Here is a 21,345-nt window from a genome sequence, read left to right as displayed (position 1 = left end):
CTGTAATGGTATAAACTTCCCTATTATTTTTGTTTTTGCTGCATCCCAGAAATTTTGATATGTCGTGTGGTCACTTTCATTTGTCTTTATATATCTTTTGATCTCTACTTTTATTTCTTCTTTGGCCCAGACATTTTTTAACTAAATAAATTTTTATTTTAATGGGTTGACATCCATAAATCAGGGTACATATATTCAAAGAAAACATGTCCAGCTTATCTTGTCATTCAATTCTGTTGCATACCCATCACCCAAAGAGAGATTGTCCTCCATCACATTCTATCTAGTTTTCTTTGTACCCCACCCCCTCCCCTTCCCCCTCTCCCTCCTTCCCTCCCCCCACCCCCTGTAACCACCACACTCTTGTCCATGTCTCTTAGTCTCATTTTTATGTCCCACCAATGTATGGAATCCTGCAGTTCTTGTTTTTTTCTGATTTACTTATTTCACTCCGTATAATGTTATCAAGATCCCACCATTTTGTTGTAAGTGATCCGATGTCATCATTTCTTATGGCTGAATAGTATACCATGGTGTATATGTGCCACATCTTCTTTATCTAGTCTTCTATTTTTTTACAGTAATTAAAGCCTTTAAGCAAACTCTTGGCCAATACAGCAAGAATCCATAAAAGAGTAGTGTCCTTAACATGTTCACCAAGTCCAAGATGGCCCCAATACCATGCCAAATCCCTGAAAAATGCAACCCAACCCCAGTTCAGTCTGTTAGGAGCTGTCACAAGGAGCAGGAGTCCAGTAAAAGTCCACATCCAGGAAAAGTTCGCATGGCACTGGAATTGTTGTCACAATTCTATACTTTGCAGCTCACGTCCAAGTCCCAATGACTGCTGCTTCTAGCTGGTAATGATTCAGGTAGACTGGAAAAGCCATCTGCAGCATGTGTGGATATGGAGCTTCTGTTCTCCTCTGCCTGGAGAGATGAGACCAGGTTGCTTTTCCCTGGAGCTCTGTGGCTGTGGCTTGGTAAAGAGAACCTTGGGATACACTAAGCTGGGTGGCAAAGGTAGATTCATAATAGAAGTTTGGCCCAGTCATTTTTTAGAAGTCTATTGTTTATTTCCACATTTTTGTGAGTTTCTTTACTTCCTTGATACAGTTGAATTCTAATTTCAAGGCCTTATGGTCATAAAGTATACTTGGTATAATCTCAATCTTCCTGAATTTGTTGATGTTAGTTTTGTGACCCAACATATGGTCTATCCTTGAGAATATTTCATGCACACTGGGGAAGAATGTATAATCTGATGTTTTGGGATGAAATATCCTATAAATGTCTATTATATCCATTTCGTCCATTGTGTCATTTAAGGCTGATATTTCTTTAATGATTTTCTGTTTGGATGATCTATCTAAAGCCATTAGTGGTATGTTGAGTCTCCAGGTATTATTGTGTTTTTGTTTGCTTCTATTTTTAGATCAATTAGCAGATGTCTTATATATTTTGGTGCTCCCTGGTTTGGTGCATATGTATTAAAAACTATTATAACTTCTTGATACAGTGTCTCCTTTGTCATTATAATATATCCATCTTTGTCTCCAGTTACCTTTGCTGTCTTGAAGTCAGCATTGTCAGATATGAGTATGGCTATACCTGCTTTTCTTTGCTTGAAGAATTGTTTTCAATTGTGAGGGCTATACTGCTTTTGCATTAAGGCTTCAGTTTTATAGCTTTAGCTTTCCAGCTTTTCACCTCTAGCAGTGGTGGTCTTAGGCTTCCAGGAGCTCCTTCCCATGTCTCAACCATTCTGGGGTCTGGACATTGGGCACCTCTGTTCTTCTGGGGAGAGAGTGGCTTTGGAGAGCTATCTGTGTGGTTTGTCTCTGCCACTGTCCATACCATGAGGTGAGGGCAGCAGGATCTGGAAAGCTGGGGGGCTGCACTTTAGATTTCTCTCTCTCTGCTGAGTGCAGGCTGCAGGCTGACCACCGGAACAATGGCTGTGACACTGTGCTCTGGCCACTTTGATTTATCTCCCTCTCTGCCCCTCTGTTTCACCACTCGTCCCATCAGAAGGAGACCCAGTCACTCTGAGTTTCTTTATCCATACCCAACAGGCAAAATCCAGAGAACCTAAGCTTCCCTCATTCTTATAATCTAGCAGAAAACAAAACAAACAAACTAAAACTCACTCTGGATTTGTTTCCTCTCCTTTCCAAAGCCCACCACAAATGCATTTTATCTTTCACCTACCTTTACACCCCATCCCACCTTTAGTCTATTTGGTACGAGGATCTTTCAGGCACATCTGCAAGCCCAGCTGGGTTCCTTTGCTGCATATAGTTGTTCAATTTGTTGAAATTTTAAGAGGAGAGATCAGAAGTATCTCTCATGCTGCAATTACTCTGATGTCTTATCACTGTTTTAAAACTTCATCTAAGACCCTTTCTTTTACCCTTCACAATGTGTCATTTCCATAGAGAGGAAATAGTATCAGCTACATTTAACATCAGTCTAAGCTACTGTGTCATGGGATATTTTGCATTTCTAATTTTATCCTTACCTTTATAATCAAAGTGCTGACTAATGCAGTATCTGTCACTTTATGCCTGCTCAATAAATACAATTGGGAGGTACATATTTTAATTTCCATGTATGAGAACACTTGCCAACATAGTCAAAGGTTTAGAAAATAGAGATGAAAAGTCAAATACCCACAGTGAGACACATACAGTCATGTTTGAATCCTGGCTGCAATTTTGAGCAGTTTACTTACAACTCTGTTGTAAATTCTTCATTGCTGAATGAAGACAGTAAGAGTAGCTACCTAATAGTAAGTTGGGAGAAACAAGTGCATTTAAAGCATTTAAAATAGGTGCCTGGCTTAATAATGTTTAGCTGTGATGATGATGAAGAACATGACAAAGATGATGATGATGATGATGATGATGATGATGGTGATGATGATGATGATGGCTTGCATGTCTCCTTTAGGCATGTTGCTGTTTACAAATTACTTAAGGAATTCTGTCTATCACAAGAAACATGTATATTAGGGGACTGAAGATATATCTATCTAAGGGAATAAGTCCCCGAGAGGTGAAATAACCCAGAAATTTATAGCAAAGAGGGACTGGAACTCAGAACGAACAGACTGCTCTGCCCTTATTTTATATATATATATAAAATATTATATATATAATCTATATAATATCTATATATAATATATAGATGTATTTCTTAGTTAGAAAAAGAAATTCTCCACTCCCATTTACTATTGGAGATTGTGGATTAAGTGACAGAGACAGTAGAGCACCCTGAGTCTGTTCATTCCGGCTTTTATGCTATTGCTGACTGTGTGACAGTGCCTTGTACCTGCTATCATGTAGATGCCTGAAGAGCAAATGGAGGGACTCCTGGAATCTTACAGCTGTGGTTTTTATGTACAGACTGCACAGGACTCTACAGAACCTGTAAAACAATCAAATGCAGAGAAGCAAACAGATACAGCCTCTATCATGATCCTCACTCCTCATGTGTCAGCCTAGCCCGTGAAGCAAAACCTTAGGACTCTCATGTTTCTCTACCTTGAAATCCTTCTAAGCATTGAGTTTTTAGCATCAGAATTCATCACAGCCACTTTGATACCCATTTTCTTCTTCAGCCTCTCATTAAAACAATCATTTTATTTTAAGATCAGCAAAAAAGCATAGATTTCTGTGAGTAGTGTTTGCCCCACTCTGGCCTAGCTGACCTGCTGTGCCAGGACCCTGGGCTGATCTGCAGTCAACTTCCCCCAAGCAGCCTCTATATGGGTGACTGTACCTCACTTCTACTAAAATATTACTGGCATTTTCATGCACAGTGTGGACAGCGAAACAAACAAAAAAGGAATATGGACATGTAAGAGCTTTAAGTCAGTTATACATATTGTTACCAGAAATGAAAGGTGAGAACTTACCAACTTGATTCTCTTTGTACCTGTTGGGTTCCTAACCCAGAATTTCATTCTAGGTGACAGCTCTGGGTGTCTAAATTTCACCTTCATCTAAGACCTGACTAAAATGCCACCTTTTCGGCCCTGGCTGGTTTGATCAGTGGATAGAGTGTTGGCCCAGCATATGGAAATCTCAGGTTCGATCCCTGGTCAGAACACACAAGAGAAGCAACCATCTGCTTCTCTTTCCCTACCTCTCCCCTTCTCTCTCTCTTCCCTTCTCACAGCCAGTGGCTTGGTTGGTTCAATCAAGCATTGCTGCCAAGCACTGAGGATAGCTCAGTTGATCTGAGCATCTGTCCTAGAAGGGTTGCCAGGTGTATCCTGGTCAGTGTGCATGCAGGAGTCTGTCTATTATTTTTCTGTCATCTTTTCGGTTGTTTAGTTTTCCTGTTAATTAGAAGCTTGTTAGGCTGCATCTCATAAGTGAAAGAATGTGATTCTCATTGTTTTCTATGTACTGGAAAATCTAGTTAATTGTTCTTCTCCAAAAGACTCTCTTTATATTCAGGAAACATTGGAAGCTGAGTTCATAACATTAAGCATTGTCAAGAGGTTGAGGCATTGCTGAGTGACCTGGGTCAGTCACTACATTACATTTCTTGATTAGAAAAAGAATAAAGCCAGTAATAACTTGCTTTCTACCTATTACACAAGATAGTTAAAATGATAGAGATAGTGAAACATATAGAGTTTTTTATGATATTCATGGTGGTGTTATAATAATAACCCTCTGTCTGTTCCTAGCACTTAATTATATCAAATTTATTTAATTTTGATTAGAGACATTAAATTCTTAGGTGACATTCTGGACCTCATCCTTCCAGGTCTGAATCTCTAGTTACTAAAACTCAGGATGTAGTTTTTAGAATCAGTGTGGGTGGGTACAAGTACTAGCTCCTTTTTATGCCAGTCCTGTGACTTATTTAGCTTCTTTGTGTCTATTTTAACATCTGGAAAATGGGTTTGCAAAAGTACTTATGAGATTGGATTATTTCAGAGGTTAAAGGAGATAATACTTGTATGGAGTAGTGACTCCATAAATATCATTGTAATCCCCAGACATTGTAGTAGGCTCTGGGTCAAGAAAATAATCACCATGTATCAGAGGCATTTCTCTTTGAAAGGCATATTAATAGGAAATAATGGTTAAAGACAAAAGGAGAGAGGAGAGATTGAGGCCAGCTTGATTAGGACTCTGGGTTTACCTGTAACAAGGAGCTCACAGGGTCTGCAGAAGCTGAGAAGAGACACCCTTTGTCTGTCGGGAAAAAGAAACTTGCACAGAGATGGCACCAGCTCAGCCTGGCAGAATCCTCTGCGGGCCACATCTGTTTATGCCAGCTGTTGTCAATCTGTGTGGGCTCGCCAAGAATAACAGCAATGATTTTCATTTTACATCAACTTCCATCTCGAGAACTCAGAATGCTGCAAAAAATGTAGATTAGGGCTCCCAAAATTTGTTGCCAAGAATGGGCATACTTTATAGGGCATCCAGAATACATCACTGTTTTGAGAGGATGTTTCATGCTGGGAAGAGGACTAAACTAGTTCAGAATTAGACATGCTTTCTTGATTTGAGCTTTCTTCTTGATTCTATACTCATATTTTAGTTGACCTTGGACAACCCAGTTTCCCTCCTTGACTCTCAGTTTGTTTGTTTTCATTAATGAAGGGATTTAATCTACCACTCAGTGATCTCCAGTGTGTCTTCTGTCTCTGAAATTCGCAGTTAGCAGAGGGGATCTAGAGTTACTCTCCAATAGACTACTGCTTAACACATTTCAGAGAGCTCCAAGTTTTCATAGAATAAAATATTTTTGTAGTATTTTGGTCATGGTCAGACCATAATCCAATAGAAAATAATATTACTTTGGTCACTGGAAAATGGCATTATATGTAGCTTTTTATGTGAAAGAGTATTAATGTGTTTTACATGATGGTTCCCTTTGCCCACCTAGAATTATAGTGCTATTTATCATTCCCTTTTACTATTTTTCTAAATGAGCAACTTTTATTTTTTTCTTAGTTTTCTCTCTCTCTCTTTTTTTGTCCTTTTTTCCCATTTTACCATCTTTATTCAGTGAGAGGATGGGAGGCAGAGACAAATTCCTGCATGTGTCCTTACCAGGATCCACTTGGAAAGCCCACTATAGGGCAGTGCTCTGCCCATTTGGGATGTTGCTCTGTTGCTCAGCAACCAAGCTCTTCTTAGCACCTGAGGTGCAGGCCTTGGAGCCATCCTCAGTGCCAATCAACCCATGGCTGCAGGAGGGAGAGAGAGAGTGAGAGACAGAAAGAGAAGAGGGAGAGGGGAAAGGGTGGAGAAGCAGATGGGTGCTTCTCCTGTGTGCCCTGACTAGGTATCAAACCTCAGACATCCACATGCCAGGCTGACACTCTACCACTGAACCAACCAGCCAGGGCCCCCTTTAACTGTCTTAAGATTTAGCATGCACCCTTTTCTTGTATTAGAGATTGATAACAGAAGTAATCCTCTGCACAACATTTCTTCTCCTCTTGCTGAATCATTAATGAGAGATCAAACGTGGTGATGTCTCTCAGAGGCTTGTTCTTAGTCGACCGCCATCAGAATTACCCAGAGAGCTGGTTTTGTTTTTAGTTGCCATTTTTCTACATAGAGGAAATATTATATATATCATAAAAGCAGGACTTGTCACTAAAAGTACCTTTGATAGTTCAAGACTTCCTAATATCTGATTAAATTTTCCTAAATGTTATAACCCATGAGTAAACAGGTACTAAAATCCCTCTGAGAAAATGCAAGTGGATTAAGAGGCTAAGGTTGTTTGTGTGGCGGGTCAGTGTGTATGTACTGGAGTTGGCAAGTGGGTTCACATCACAGGATTCCAGTTGCTGTCACAGTGATCTCTGTGTCTCAGTTTTTCCATTTGTAAAATCAAGGTAGTAACCACCCGATGGGGCTGCAGTAGTGATTAAATGAGTTAATTAACATAAACTGTTTTGAACATCATCTGGCCCCTCTATACACTCAGTATACCTTAATTATTTTCAGTCTCATAAATTATAAGGGAATAACTGCATAAAATTAATGCATATATTTCTACCTTTCAGAGTGTATGAAAAGGAGTATGTCTTCAGTGGAGTTACTGGCATTTTAAATCATGGTTAATGATCAATAAGAAACATTATATGTTACCGGTCTTTTTCGTTGGTATCAGCGCATGATCTTTTCCCCCTCAGATGCAGTTCTAAGGAATGACACTGAGTCATTCACATTCCCTCATCCATCTTCCTGCCACATTTGAAAGACAGTCATAGCTCAATTTTGACAGGCTGTGAGCATTTGATACAAGTCACGAGCCCCTCTTAAATGTTAGCACATTTGCTGTCTCACCTTAGTGTTACTCACAATGGCTCTAGCTGGAGGCATTCCCTCTCCCCCGCCCACCTTCCAGCCCCACTTGCAGATGAAAAAGTGATTGCTAAGAGAAGCTTTAAAAAACTTGTGAAGTTTCATGCAAAAAAAAAGTGCTATAACTTGGTATTTCAACCAGCATTTTCTGCTTCCGAAGCCCACACTTTCTCCATTACACCACAATCAATGTTTCTGAAAGTAAAAGGGGCCACATTGGTCTCCAGCCTCTGGTATAATTAGCATCATGCTTTAATCAGTGAGGTTGACTTGTCTTGATTAACCTTTATGATAGATCATGCAAGTTTCATATTTCTAAATGAATATATAGAGGCAGCTGTAAATTAGGGGAAAAACACTGAACTTGGATCAGAAGACTCATGTTTAACTCCTGGCTCTGCCACTTAGTATGGGTGTGATTTGAGCTAACTCATTTAACATAGCCATTTAACAAAACCACTAACTTGATTTATTTCCTTATACAAAAAAAAAAAAAAAAAAAAAAAAAGATGTTGTCTTTATGTAGAAAGTGAAAAGTATTAAATTAAACCTTGTGTGTGTGAATGTTGCGTCAGGGTTCCTTGTTGCCTGTAAGGGGGCGCATAAATGTGAAAGAGTTTCTCTTCAGATTCTAATTCAAGCCCCTTATTCTCTTGGCGTGTTTTGGTAAGCTTCAGTCCACTATATCTTCTTTTGCCTCTGTATCCATATCATCCATTGATATGTTTATATGACATTTATGCAACATAGCATATATATATATATATATATATATATATTTTTTTTTTTTTAATTAAGTGAGAGGCAGGGAGGCAGACAGACAGGCTTCCTACAGGGCAATGCTCTGCCCATCTGGGGTCATTGCTCCATTGCTCGGCAACCGAGCCATTTTAGTGCCTGAGGCAAGGCCATGGAGCCATCCTCAGTGCCTGGGCCAACTTGCTTGAACCATTTGGTCCATGGCTGTGGGAGAGGAAGAGAAAAAGAGCAAGAGAGAGAAGGGGGAGGGGATTAGAAGCAGACATCCATACTCCAGGCCAGTGCTCTACTGCTGAGCCAACAGGCCAGGGCTGCAACACAGCATATCTTTATGCACATCTTTAAAGATAATAAGAATTTGTTAATCAGTGCAAGAAGTAAATGGGTTATATGATCATGCATTTAACTAATGAGGTAAATCCTATTGACCTGATTTTATAGATTAAACAACTGCTATTTGGTAAAATGAAGCATCTTGCCCTCGGTCACATAATTGGTAAGTAGTAGACATTGGAATCAAACCCAACCTGGTAGCCTTTAGAGCAGGGGTCGAGAAACTTTTTGGCTGAGAGAGCCATGAATGCCACATATTTTAAAATGTAATTCCATGAGAGCCATACAATGACCCGTGTACGTTACGCATTATCCAATAAAAATTTGGTGTTGTCCTGGAGAACAGCTGTGATTGGCTCTAGCCACCCGCAACCATGAACATGAGCGGTAGGAAATGAATGGATTGTAATGCATGAGAATGTTTTATATTTTTAACATTACTATTTTTTTATTAAAGATTTGTCTGTGAGCCAGATGCAGCCATCAAAAGAGCCATATCTGGCTCGCAAGCCATAGGTTCCCAACCCCTGCTTTAGAGCCTAGACTCTTAAGTGTCTAAGCCATACTGATTATCACCACACCGATTAACAGTGTTTTGCTTTGGTCTTCATTTCTCCCTCATGTACTTTGATTGCCTGACTGGATTGTTTATTCCTTGAACTGGCTATATCTCACTTATCTTGATGACTGGCTTAATGCGTCATTGCTAGGATTGGTAGAAAATTTAAAGTAGATTTCACCAGAGGGCACAGTTTTTCATACTGTTGGAATCCTCTGGAGGTGAGGACTTGTAACTCCTTCTTCTTCTCTGTCTTGGGCAGAAACCAATCTTCCCACCATGTTGTCACTTTGATTTGATTTTCATAAGTCAAGAGAAAAACATTTTCTTTGTTATTCTCACCAAGATTCTTTGCCTGCCTCTCCTCCAAAGCCCAGAAATCAGTGTGATCAGTGAGCCTCTCTGAGGGTAGACTTGTTTGCCACAGGTGCCACTGTCATTGAACAAAAAGCATGCCGTTTCTTTGCATCCAAAGTGACTTGGATCTCTGAGCAAGAACCTTTCTGACTCAAATGAAAACCACCTTATGTCAGGTGGAATATGGGAAGTTAACCATTTGTTTGCTGGTGTGCATTTCCCACGAAAAACTCAAAAACAAATTTACCTCAGCCGTGGAAAGTGGTGTGCCAAGCATCATATTTGCATTTTAAAACCGAAAACTGATTTGCATGTTATTTCAGTGTCTGGTGTCACGTTCAGGCATCTGACAAGCCCACCAGATAGAAACAGCTTATAGAGTAGGAAAGTGTTTCTGGGCATATCAGACTGAAAATCAAGGTGCCCTTATTTTTTTCAACAAATAGTCCTTACTTCAGATTCTCCTTTTTCTCCTGGCTTCCTATCTGAAAATACCAAAAGAACGACTGAAAGCCCATATTTTATAATGGATGTTTATTATTTCTAAGAGTCATCCATTTTTTTTACTATATTTTATTTATATTATTTAAATATTATATAGAAAATTACTCCTAGACCACATGAGCTGTTATTTTTTGATATGTTTCTTTATAGTATCTGTTTCTTCATACCTACGTAGATACATGCTGGCATTCTTGTCTATACATGTATTTTTATGCATCTGTAATTATCAGATGCGCTACTTTAATATCCTTTTTTAACAGGGTAATGGCAAGGATTGTGAGACAATCTCAATAGCTGTACACTTGAAGCTAATATAAAGTAATGTTGACTGTCAACTGTAATTGAAAAAATTCTTAAAAGGCGAAAAAAATATCTAGCAATAAGGAATTTTAAAACATTGAATTGAAACCATAGTTAGGGCTGGAACCCTGGTAAGAGAAACATGAATCTACCTGCTCCAGCTTTATTTAAGTAGAGCTTCTGGTTGAGGATAGCTTTTCTATGGGACAATGCATAGAAAGCAATGACTTGTGGTAAAGCCTTTCTTTCCAATGTGGGAGCACTAACCCTTTCCATTGTTTCAGGCAACCAAATAAATAGGAAACGTCTTCTCAGAGAAAGTCTCCGCCCAAACACTTGTGAGGCACAGCAATGACGACGACCTAGTTTAGTTTAAAAACATAGCCTCGAACAACAGGTTTTATTTTTTCCATCTATTCTGAATCTTGAGTCATCTGGAGGTAAAACCTACCAATGGAAATAATGTCTTGTAATTGTCTTACATGGGCAGTAGTCAAATTATTTATGCCTAACATGCATAAAGCCTAATTAATGGGAGGGGGATGCATGTAGTTCTTAGCTATAGTATTGTGGAAATAATGTCTTACTATCTCATGTAGGGACAACATTGGGTAAAAGGGGAAGGATTTGGGAGAAATCTTATCCTACAGAGACTACTCACTTTCTGCTTTAAGGAGGGTGTGCCTGAGAGTAACGATCAGAGGGAAGCGAGAACTTTGGATTAGGTTATCCAGAGATGTTTGATCTAGCTTCTCCCTGACCCTGAGATTCCGGGTCCTGACTTATTGACTACAAGGTAGGAGAGTATCCGTGGCTGTGCCTTTTCTGCATGGAGCTCATCTAGGCAGGAAAGCATAAGGGGAGGCTGCTTTGCTCTGAATAGCCAAACACGATCCCGGCTTTACTATGTATCTTTGGGTGCCAAAGGCTAGGATGTAGAAAGGTTGACCATTTGGAGAGGCATCAAAGCATGCAGTCACCAAATGTCATGTATTTCAAGGTATATAGTTAAGAGCAGAGTAATTACATCTCTTGCTAAAACAATGTGAAATTCAGATACTCTGCACTGAAGTAATTTATCAGCAAATAGGAACGTGGGGTGTTACTGAAAAGATGATATCACTCTGCACACATTCCACTACCAGGAAGAAAATCTTTCTTTGTGCCTTGTAAGCTGTCCATCCTGCTAATTATAACTGCCATTTATTTAATGTTTAATATTTTACAAAGCCCCTTAATATGAATTATATATTATTATCTTCTTATTTATAGATAAGAAAATCAATAATGAAAACCAAACCCTGGGGGACCTGAGATGGTTCCCTAGACATCAGGCCCAGAAGTAAGCATGTTTCAAGCCCAAGCACTCTTGAGGCTGTCTTGACACATGGGAACTGTGAGTGGTGGGTGTGGAGAAGGGCCACTTTTTCTCAGCTTAGCCTGTGTCATCATAACACCCTGGTTTGCAAACACCATAGACCCCTTAGTGGACATCCAACACCTCCTCTTGACTAGTAACAGCCAGCCATATCACCATCACTTTTAGGCAATGATTTCAAATATGGTTCAGGGAAGGTGATTTAAGAGGCATCACTGCAAAGCATGAGAAAGGGACTATGAAGAAGAGGTTGTAAGAAAATCAGTCTTTTGAAAGTTGAAGACTAATTGGTATAGATTTTAAAGGTAGGATCAAACTTTCAAAGTCAAAATTTCTACGTCTTGTTCATTGTGCATTTACTATTTATTCTGCAAGAAACTGGAACTTACAATTAGAAGAACAAAGAGCATGCCTTTCTATTCCCATGAAGCTGTGGGGGATGCTTATTTATGGGTTCCTAATTGTTACTAGGTGGTTCACCTTGCCCCTTCCTTCTCTGTGGCCTACTGCTGTTAACCTGAAGCAGAGAGATGTCTAGCAGATTTTCTGCCCTTGATCTGAAGAGGTGTTTCTTCCATTAACAGTGAGACACTGAGAATAGAGCAGGGTAATTCAGTGAGATTCAGAAAAGAGAAGCAGCCTCAGGAAATTGCCAACTGCAAACTTGACACAGTTAAATAGGGGGTGAGGGTAATGAAAATATCTGAAATATATTTTTTTCTGGCAGGCTTTCAGTTCCAAAATGGGGCTAATTCTACCTTTTGAAAGAAGATAATTTCCCTGTTTCTTTTTTGAAGAACACATAATTGAAGTTATTTTCCCTCTGAGAGAGGAATCTCTTGTACATCATTACAAACGGACAAGAAAAATGAGCAGCTCTGTACCCAGAGTGATAGAGTATTCATTATCATGTAATGTCTCTGAATATCTTGGCTCTGTTTCCCAGTGTTTTATCTGCCTGGGCAGTGCTTTTCTGGTGAGGTTCAGATATACAGTAAGTTCAGGTTATCTTGTACAATGTAAAGAGGAAATCAACAGCAGGTAAGGATTCTCAGGAGAAAAATGACCCATGCTGAAGTCAATGTCAGAGCAACACAGGAGCTGTTGGGTAGCCATTTTGCTAAGTGGATCTTTACCACATATATTAAAATCGTTAAATTATTGGTAACAAAGATTCAAGGCAGTGGGTGTTCTCCCAGGGAGACGTCCCCTGTTTGCACATTAGTGCTGGCTGTCTACCATGCCTCTTTTTCTCTTTAAGTGGAACAGTGAAGTTCTCCGCCCCCCCACCCCCACCCACCGAGGACCATGGTGGTAGGAGAGGGTGGCTGACCTCTGTGTGTTCTTGATCTCATGCCCCGTGCGTAGTGAAAGTTCAGTAGGCTGCAGAAACCCTGTGACCTGCCAGCTGCTTACTCAGATTCAGAATGCTGAATGAAGTTCTAGATTGTTTCACGGGATGCTGACAAGTGATTCAAGTTCTCTTGTAAATGGAAATCTCTGTAATAATAAGGTTTCCACTTACTCATTGTGACTTTTTATAGACTGTAAAGTGTCCATAATATGAATATCTGTGATTTCACTATATAAATCTGCAATGATAAGTGACCTGCATATTATAGACACAAAAATATAATAGAGTCAAAGGAATCTTTGAAAACATTATTTTATATATAATGATACTAAGACTAAAGGAATAGAAGTGATTTGACCAAAATTATGGGACACATTAAAGCCAAGATTAGATAGATAAGCAGGTCTTCTGTACTTGTGGGTTCCTATGTAAGAAATCCATGAAGTGTTAAATAAATATGACAGATATTTGTGTTATTCTTAATCTGGCAGCTTTCTTGTTCATGGACAATTCTGCTCATTTTGCTCACAGAAACAGTCCTCATTTTTGCACAGTCTCGCGCATTGCCTTTGCCAGGGACCTAGATCCACCTCTGGCTGCAGTGGTCACTTTAAGCCTTCCCTGAATGAAAATCAGTGGGCCCCCAGCAAGGGAACCATGGTAGAGAAGAACCAGTTACAGATCTTTGAAATCCTCTGGTTCCTGACTGTTTCATCTCAGAAAAAAAAAAATACATATTATATTTTCTTCATATCTGAGATAAAGATCTTCACTGTAGAAAAAGGAAAATATAGAAAAATATAAATAAGATATAAACCTCTCTGCCATTACTTTCAACCATTAATTTTTGCTCTAATTCACATTTCTGTCCAGTCTCCCTTCTATAAGTGACAGTTCAACACTAGCCATCCTGGTCCATGGATGGGTCTCCTCCACAGGGTAAGCACCTTCCTTCTTGTACCCGTATGACTACATCTAATGTAGTCTAGCTGTGTTCTCAGAAAGAAGAGGTAACAGATTTTCATGAGCCGATAGCAGTCTCTGCTCACCTAATAAATATCACAATCCTTTTTAAGCACATTAGCTATTAAATTACTCAGAAATACCATGATGTCTGGTTACATTTTTTAAGGCATCATTGGCCTTGCTGTTTGAGTTTGCTAATATGCTTATTTCAGAAGCATGGCTTTAATACATCAGTCCCTATTTTTAAATCTTCTAATGATTCTCTGTTGCCTAAGTCTTGACAATACTGCATTTCTCTGTTCCTCCTCTGTTTTTTTTTTAACATTTTTTCTAATATATATGTTCTTTTATACATACTGTTCTAGGAATATCTTTAATTTTTTTTCCTTTCTTTTTTTTTCTTTCCTTTCTCCTCCTCTTTCTCTCTCTCTTTTTCTTTCTCTCCTCCTCCCTTTCTCCCTCACTTCCTTCCTTCCTTCCTTCCTTCCTTCCTTCCTTCCTTCCTTCCTTCCTTCCTTCCTTCCTTCCTTCCTTTATTCCTTCCCTCCTAATATCTGATGAAATCATATATATCCTTCAAGATCAAACTAAGATGGCACCTGCTCTCTGGCAGCTCTCTCTCGTCTCTGAACACTGATTCATACCTGTGTTTCAGTGCTTGCACTTCATTGTAATTACCTATCTTTATGTCTCTTTCTTCTTAAACTGAGTTGTCAGAGGGAAGAATCCTGAATAATTTGACTTTATAATGATAGTTTTTGGCACTTGGCAATTTCTTAGCAAAGGTATGTTTAAAGAACTTTTAAAGGAGTCCTCTGAAATTTATTTCTCAATAACTAATCTGTGGGTCAGATAATGTTTTGCCTTTAGGCATTTTAAAGATCACACATATTAGTGATTAATATAGGTATTTATAATAATGTCTTTTTCTTAGAATAGGTTAGAGGCTTTGTTTGTAGTTGTTTTGTTGTTTCACTTTTTAGCAGTAAAACTCCGCTCTGGAAATACCTTTGCTTAAATAAAGAGTCAGTAGATAAAAATCCAAGTTATTACAGAAGATCAGAGCTAGAAGGGGCTGGAGAGAACGATCCTGGGTGCCATGAGAGGCGCTACAGCGTAGCAGAAACACGCCTGGTTCCCCACACCTGGCTTCGGTCAGGGCTTGCTGTTGCTCAGGGGTCATTCTTCACGCAGGGCCTCTCACTTACCTTCTCTGATCATCAGCTCTTTCACCCATAAAACATACGGGGCTGTTGCATGAACACTTGAGATCGCATGTCTATGGAGGCAGGCACCTTGAAAGGGGGCATACAAGTATGAGGAATTATTATTATGCCACAGTGAATATGCCACTGCTGATATTATTCACCTTTCTACTTTTGAAACAAAAAAACCAAAATAATGCAACCAACTGCTATCTGCCCCCTGTGGCACACATTTTTAAATATGTTCTGCTACCCAAATGCAGTACTAGAATCTACCTATTAAAAATGAATTAAACACAGTTATTAATTTTTTAAGACATGGGAAATCCTAAGCACTACTGAGCGAGATAAATTAAAAGGAAGGGGGTCTCTTCATCCCAGTGGGAAAAGCACTAAACCACTACTTATAGGACTTGAACCCTGAAGAAAGGCCTGGGCTACATCTTCTGTGTGGGTAACAACTGGAAACTGGAACTTGTGTTTTTACCAGCATTTATTCCTTGGTTGTTAAGTATACATATTATGTGTGTGTGTGTGTGTGTGTGTGTGTGTGTGTGTGTGTGTGTGTGTGTGTGTGTGTGGTTGAGGGGCATTTTGTAGCCAAATAATTTTAAGAAATATTGGAAGAGATGATCTCTTGGGATCTTTCCTCATAAGACTACTAAGAATACGGGCCCTGACTGGGTGGTTCACTGGTTAACGTGTCATCCCTTTGCACTGAATTTGCAAGTTTGATCCCCACTCAGGTCATACACAAGAAGCAATCATTGAGTGCACTGATAAGTGGAACAACCAGTTGATGCTACTCTCTTTCTCCCTTCTCTCACTTTCTTTATCTCTCCCTCCCTCTCTCTCTCTCTCTCTGCCTCAAATCAATGGAAAACTTGAAATAAAGAAGGAGAGGGAAGGGAAAGGAAGGAAAGGGAAGGGAAGGGAAGGGAAGGGAAGGGAAGGGAAGGGAAGGGAAGGGAAGGGAAGGGAAGGGAAGGGAAGGGAAGGGAAGGGAAGAGAAGAGAAGGGAAAGGAAGGGAAGGGAAGGGAAGGGAAGGGAAGGGAAGGGAAGGGAAGGGAAGGGAAGGGAAGGGAAGGGAAGGGAAGGGAAGAGAAGGGAAAGGAAGGAAGGGAAGGGAAGGGAAGGGAAGGGAAGGGAAGGGAAGACCAGGAATCCAAGATCAGCATTATATGAGATTAGAATCTAATAGAAAATAATTTTTCCAAATGTATTATTTGAGAAACAGTATCCCAAGCAAATAGGAACTTTTGATGAATAAAATGAGTGATATATTTTACTTAAATCTGTGGAGTATTGACAAGGTATGTACTCTGAAATTAGAGCTCTACTTGATGTGTAAGAGTTCAGGGCAGAATCTGAATTGCTTGAATTTACAAAGGACAGAATTAGCCATCTTGCTGCCTCTATTTAGGTTAAAAAGGAATCAGATATTAGGCTTAAACAAAGATAAAATGTGTCTATTCCCTGAGGTTCCACCCTAAGTCTAGAAGCAAGAATTATCAGGTTTTCTCTAATAGTTGTTGATTTCAGTTAGAACAGCCAGCCCATTAATATTAGAGGTTATATGTCATGCTTTTCTAGCAATTTAACTATGGGAAGCAAAGTTTGGTTGGAAGAAATTTGGAGTCAGGTGACATCATATTTGGACTCAACTTCTCTCTTTATTGCAAGTCTGGAAAACACAATGTAGGCCATTTTCTCATCCTGGCCGTCATTTATCACCTGAACTAGGTTCATCCCCTCCCTCAGAGGCGGGCTGGGGAATCAAAAGAATGTCCCTTTGTTACACTGGTTTGAGACTAGTTAAGCCTTGTACAGAGCATGAATGCAAGTTGTTTTATTTTAACTCTCACACAGACTATGAGGTAGCATTAGCAATTCCATTTTACAGAAGGGAATCTGAAGTTATGAAAGATTCAGAAGCTCACCTAAGGACACCAAGTTTATTTATAGTTAAATGTCTGTCTCCACGTATAATGCTCCTGCTACATACTATTTCCCTTCACTATCATGGGCCACAGAAAATGTATGGTAGACTTACATCTCACTCCCATCTCATAGAGCTCCTGTGCACCCTCCACTCCATAGGGAACTCTGTGCATCTGATTAGCTTCCCCCACTGAGAATCCCTGCTGTAGTTTTTACTGCTGCTACCTGATGGTCTTAGATATGTTCTCTGTAGTCTGTGAAAGAGGGACAAATATAAGGTGACGGAAGGTGATTTGACTTTGGATGATGGGAACACAACTCAACCAACAATTCAAATGCTACAGAAATGTTTACCTGAAACCTGTGTACCCTTATTGACCAATGTCACCCTGATAAAGTTAATTATCTAAATAAAATTTTTTAAAAATTCCTGAAATTGTAATTATAATAATGACCACAATTTATAATGTAAATTGAAATTTTAGGTGCATCTTTATGGATGTCATTCTCTGACAAAAGGAAGTTGAGCTCATCAGGTTTTTTGAGATGTTCGTAGTCTCCCCCAGGCCTGTGTCCCTGGCCCACAGGGAACCCTAAGCACCTGAGTAGGGCATGGCAGTTATCAGCTGACTCTTCTGTCTTTCACCTCTCTATCCAGTCCTAAACACCAAACCACTTGCAAATTTCTCCTCCCACACTAATGTGCTCCTGACCTCTGACCTTTTGCTTCTCTCAGAGTTCCCCACTGGATCCCAGTTAGAAGGAAGCCTGTTCAAGAGTTTCATTAGTATCTAGCATATCTTTATCATTTGATTCATCACATTTGAAAAGTTATATTTTATGGATTGCAGAAGTACAGTTGTATATTATAAAATAAATAAATTTTTAAAAAGCAAAAGCCTGGCAGGATCCCAACCCCATAGATAACCCTCTTTACCCACTGGGGTATATATCCTTTCAGGCTTTTTTTTTCTCAATCAGATCTTTTGATAATTAAACTATACTTTCTTTATAAAAACGAGAACTTCATTTATATATTCTGTTACTGGATCTGCCTATTTTATAACATGGTAATGTCATCTTTTCATACTTGTGTATATAGATTTACAGTGTTTTCTTTTAATGCCTGTTCATGTTTCATTGTATGTATCTATCATTGTCTATTTAGGTGGTCACTTACCAGTGATGGATAATCACATTATTCTTCATTCTCTCAAGAATAGTTTCGGTGACCAGCCTCGATCATATAATTTTATATTCTTGTATGAGTATTTCTCTAGTTTTCCTAGAAGTGGATTACATATGTGTAGTTTCAAGTTTAATAATATTAGTTATTCCTCCATTGTTCATATCTATATACAGTTTTACCAATATAGTGTGCTTTTTATTTTATAATTAATCATTTGTACATGCGTCTCACCCGACTAGACTCCAGCCCTCTCAAAGACAGAGACTGTGTCTAATATATCTTTGTGTCCCTCCCTGCTGCTTGCAGAGGATACACAAAATGAACACTAAGAATAAGTGTATACACTAATAAGCAAAAGAGTAAATGAGTGATTTGATATCTCCTTTAACTCTCACACCAATTCTATAAGGCAGGCATTATTTACAGTTTAGAGGAGGCCTAAGTTTAACACTTAATGTTTATTGAATAAATGAGTGAGTCTAAGATGGGCTCTTATCCTGGCTTTATTATAATTAGCCATACCCTGAATTTTTTTAGTGTCAGTTTTATTCTCTCACAATGAATAGATTGAGGTAATGATTCTTCAGATTCTAACAGGTAGCTCTAATTCCTGTCTCTCTTGCCTGACACATGTCATAGTTTATTCATTGTTTTTAATCCCCAGTCCAAATTGTCCAACAGTGAATGAAATAAAACCCTGGGGGTAAGGTTGGTGACAAACAAAAAAATTCTTGGCATTTTCAGCATTCTGCATGTCTATACTTCAACTTTCTGTACATTTTTAAAACCTAAAAGTGGATGATAATTATAGATAAAAAGGTCAAACAGGTAGCAATAAATAATTTTACATATGTTTAGAAGGCATTTCATGCCTTAAATATCACACAAGTAATCAATATCCATCTTGGAATTGTTGAAATAAATATTGGTAGTAAGATTGAAACATTTGTACAGGGATTGTTACTTTACTGGATTTTCACATCCAAGACCTTATTTGTACAATGACGATAACTGGTGAATGAATATGCGTGTTTTGTTGAAACAATTTTTCTAAACTATTTATGAGAGGTCAACAATTTTAAGAATGCATCAACATAAAGGAAGAGCATCCCCATTCTCAGGTCTGCTCTGTAGTCATGGGGTACATCATCATCATTTTTAAACCTTGTATATAGACTTTCTGTTTATAAAACTTTGAGTAAAGATGTTGGGATATGATATTAGAAATGGTCCAAATCATACTGTAAAAAAAAAAATACAATAAATCCCCTTTTATTTACTTAACACACAGCTCCTTTACATTTGGCATCTGACCTTCCATCTTTCGCTACTTTGGATTCTTGGTTGATCACCTTAAGTGCTCTTTCACCTGACACTTAATTGTCTTACACTGCTTGAATGTGGACTCACCCTTGGATTAAAACACCAGCGCAGTGTCCACACCACTACTGGTTTGCCTTCCCCGTTTGACGTCTAGCAGGTGCAGCGCTGAGAGGAAAAACATTACTCAACCTCCTCGACTGGAACACAAGGCCCTTCGAACCTGTGTTTAATAGGGGATTTCTTTTTCTATCTCAAAATGTTATAAATAATCCAGAAATACACAACTGCCAAGAGCTCCTTATGATGCCATGTGAGAAACCTCAGCCTGTATGTTTTTTTCCCTTTTAGCTGAATAAGTCCTGGTCTCTGTCACCACCTGTCTTCTGGAATTCTTCCTCAAAAGCAGCATGAGATGTCACCATTGTACCCTGATTGTGCACCGCCTACAGTTGCTTTATCTTTAATTATTTATGTGCCTTTAGCTCTCATTTTACTAGAAGCTCCATTATAGGGAGGCTCAATTTCTTTATCTTTTTAATAAATATACAACTGATACCTGGTGACTCTTAGCAATTATTGAACGACATAGAGTCCTACTGTTGTAAATACGGATTTCTAAAGGCTGATAGTTAATTTCTGTAGATGAGGCAAGTGAATGAATTGTTGGTCCAAGATCAGATGCTGGATAATTGATAACTCCAATTCTAAAACCTAGGTCTCCTAAGAGCCATTCCTAGTGCTTTTTCCTCTTCATTGCAAACACTACCTGATTGTCTTGGTTGATATCTAGATTACATTTTAAAAACTGTGTCGTTTGCTTTACAGGGTGGACAAACAGGCTCAAAGGGGCCTCCAGCTGTTACCCCCTCATTCCGCCCTGAAGATGAGCTGGAGCACCTGACCAAGAAGATGCTGTATGACATGGAAAATCCACCTGCTGATGAATACTTTGGTGAGTGGGTTCTAGAGCTACCTTCTGAAGTAAATGCCCTGCTTTGTTTTCTTTAATTAGTAATTAGGAGTATTATCGGCTCCAATGGTAAAGGACTTGAGTCTAGATTTGGACTTGGTAATTATTGGAGTTAGTCTTTATATACACAGAACTGAGCGTTCTGGAAATGCCTTTGTGAGAACCTGCCACACAAAGGCAGGCTTATGATATTTGCTTGGCTGGTACTAAAATTTCAGGGGTACTGCAGAGTTTCATGAGATACAAATTTGTTTTAAAACTTAATTGTTGACAATTTTCAGCATCTTATTAGACAGAAATGAGGCTTTTGTGTGTGTTCAGATCTAAATATTAATATACACAATGTAGAATTGGCTAGTGCCTAATTTCTGTTCTCTCAATTCCTTCCCTATCCAAGTTTAGGAAAAGATGCTCCCCTTATATATTTTTTTAACTTCTCCACTATTCAAACCTGTCAGTATTTATGAACAATCAATTCATTCAGTCTATTCGTGTAATGTGAATTTATGAATTATATGCCAATTATGAGGTGTTATGGATACATAACTTGTCCTCAGGGGGGGTTGTAATTATTCAGAAGAGATAAGAATAACACAAATACTTACTAATTTAGGTTAAAAGTTATAAGAGGTATGAGAGAATCTTCCTTAGGTCAAATATTATAAAATTGTAAAGTTTTATTCATCAGGAACATCAGAAATGCTTTATAGAAGAATCAGTGGCATTTGAACCTGGCCCCTTGAAAGAAGTGCCTCTCAACTCTTTTTGTTATGAAAGACTCCTCCCCAGTCTGTTCAGAGATCAATATTTTTATAGTGTATGATTAAAATTAGTTTCTAAGAAAAAGAAATTTT

At 38.8% G+C, this 21,345-nt stretch overlaps 1 protein-coding gene across 12 annotated transcripts in view; it reads left to right on the top strand.

The window, feature by feature from the left end:
• LPP (LIM domain containing preferred translocation partner in lipoma) overlaps nucleotides 1-21,345 on the top strand; it is a 736,954-nt gene that overhangs the window by 529,127 nt on the left and 186,482 nt on the right. For all 12 annotated transcript variants that reach the window (XM_066241276.1, XM_066241275.1, XM_066241266.1 and 9 more), the window contains one exon: nucleotides 20,347-20,473. In XM_066241276.1, coding sequence (XP_066097373.1) covers nucleotides 20,347-20,473 — 127 coding nt within the window. The remainder of the gene's footprint in view (nucleotides 1-20,346; nucleotides 20,474-21,345) is intronic.

The sequence above is a fragment of the Saccopteryx bilineata genome, chromosome 8, assembly GCF_036850765.1.
Source record: "Saccopteryx bilineata isolate mSacBil1 chromosome 8, mSacBil1_pri_phased_curated, whole genome shotgun sequence".
Classification (NCBI taxonomy): domain Eukaryota; kingdom Metazoa; phylum Chordata; class Mammalia; order Chiroptera; family Emballonuridae; genus Saccopteryx; species Saccopteryx bilineata.
This window is presented reverse-complemented; position numbering and strand designations above follow the sequence as displayed.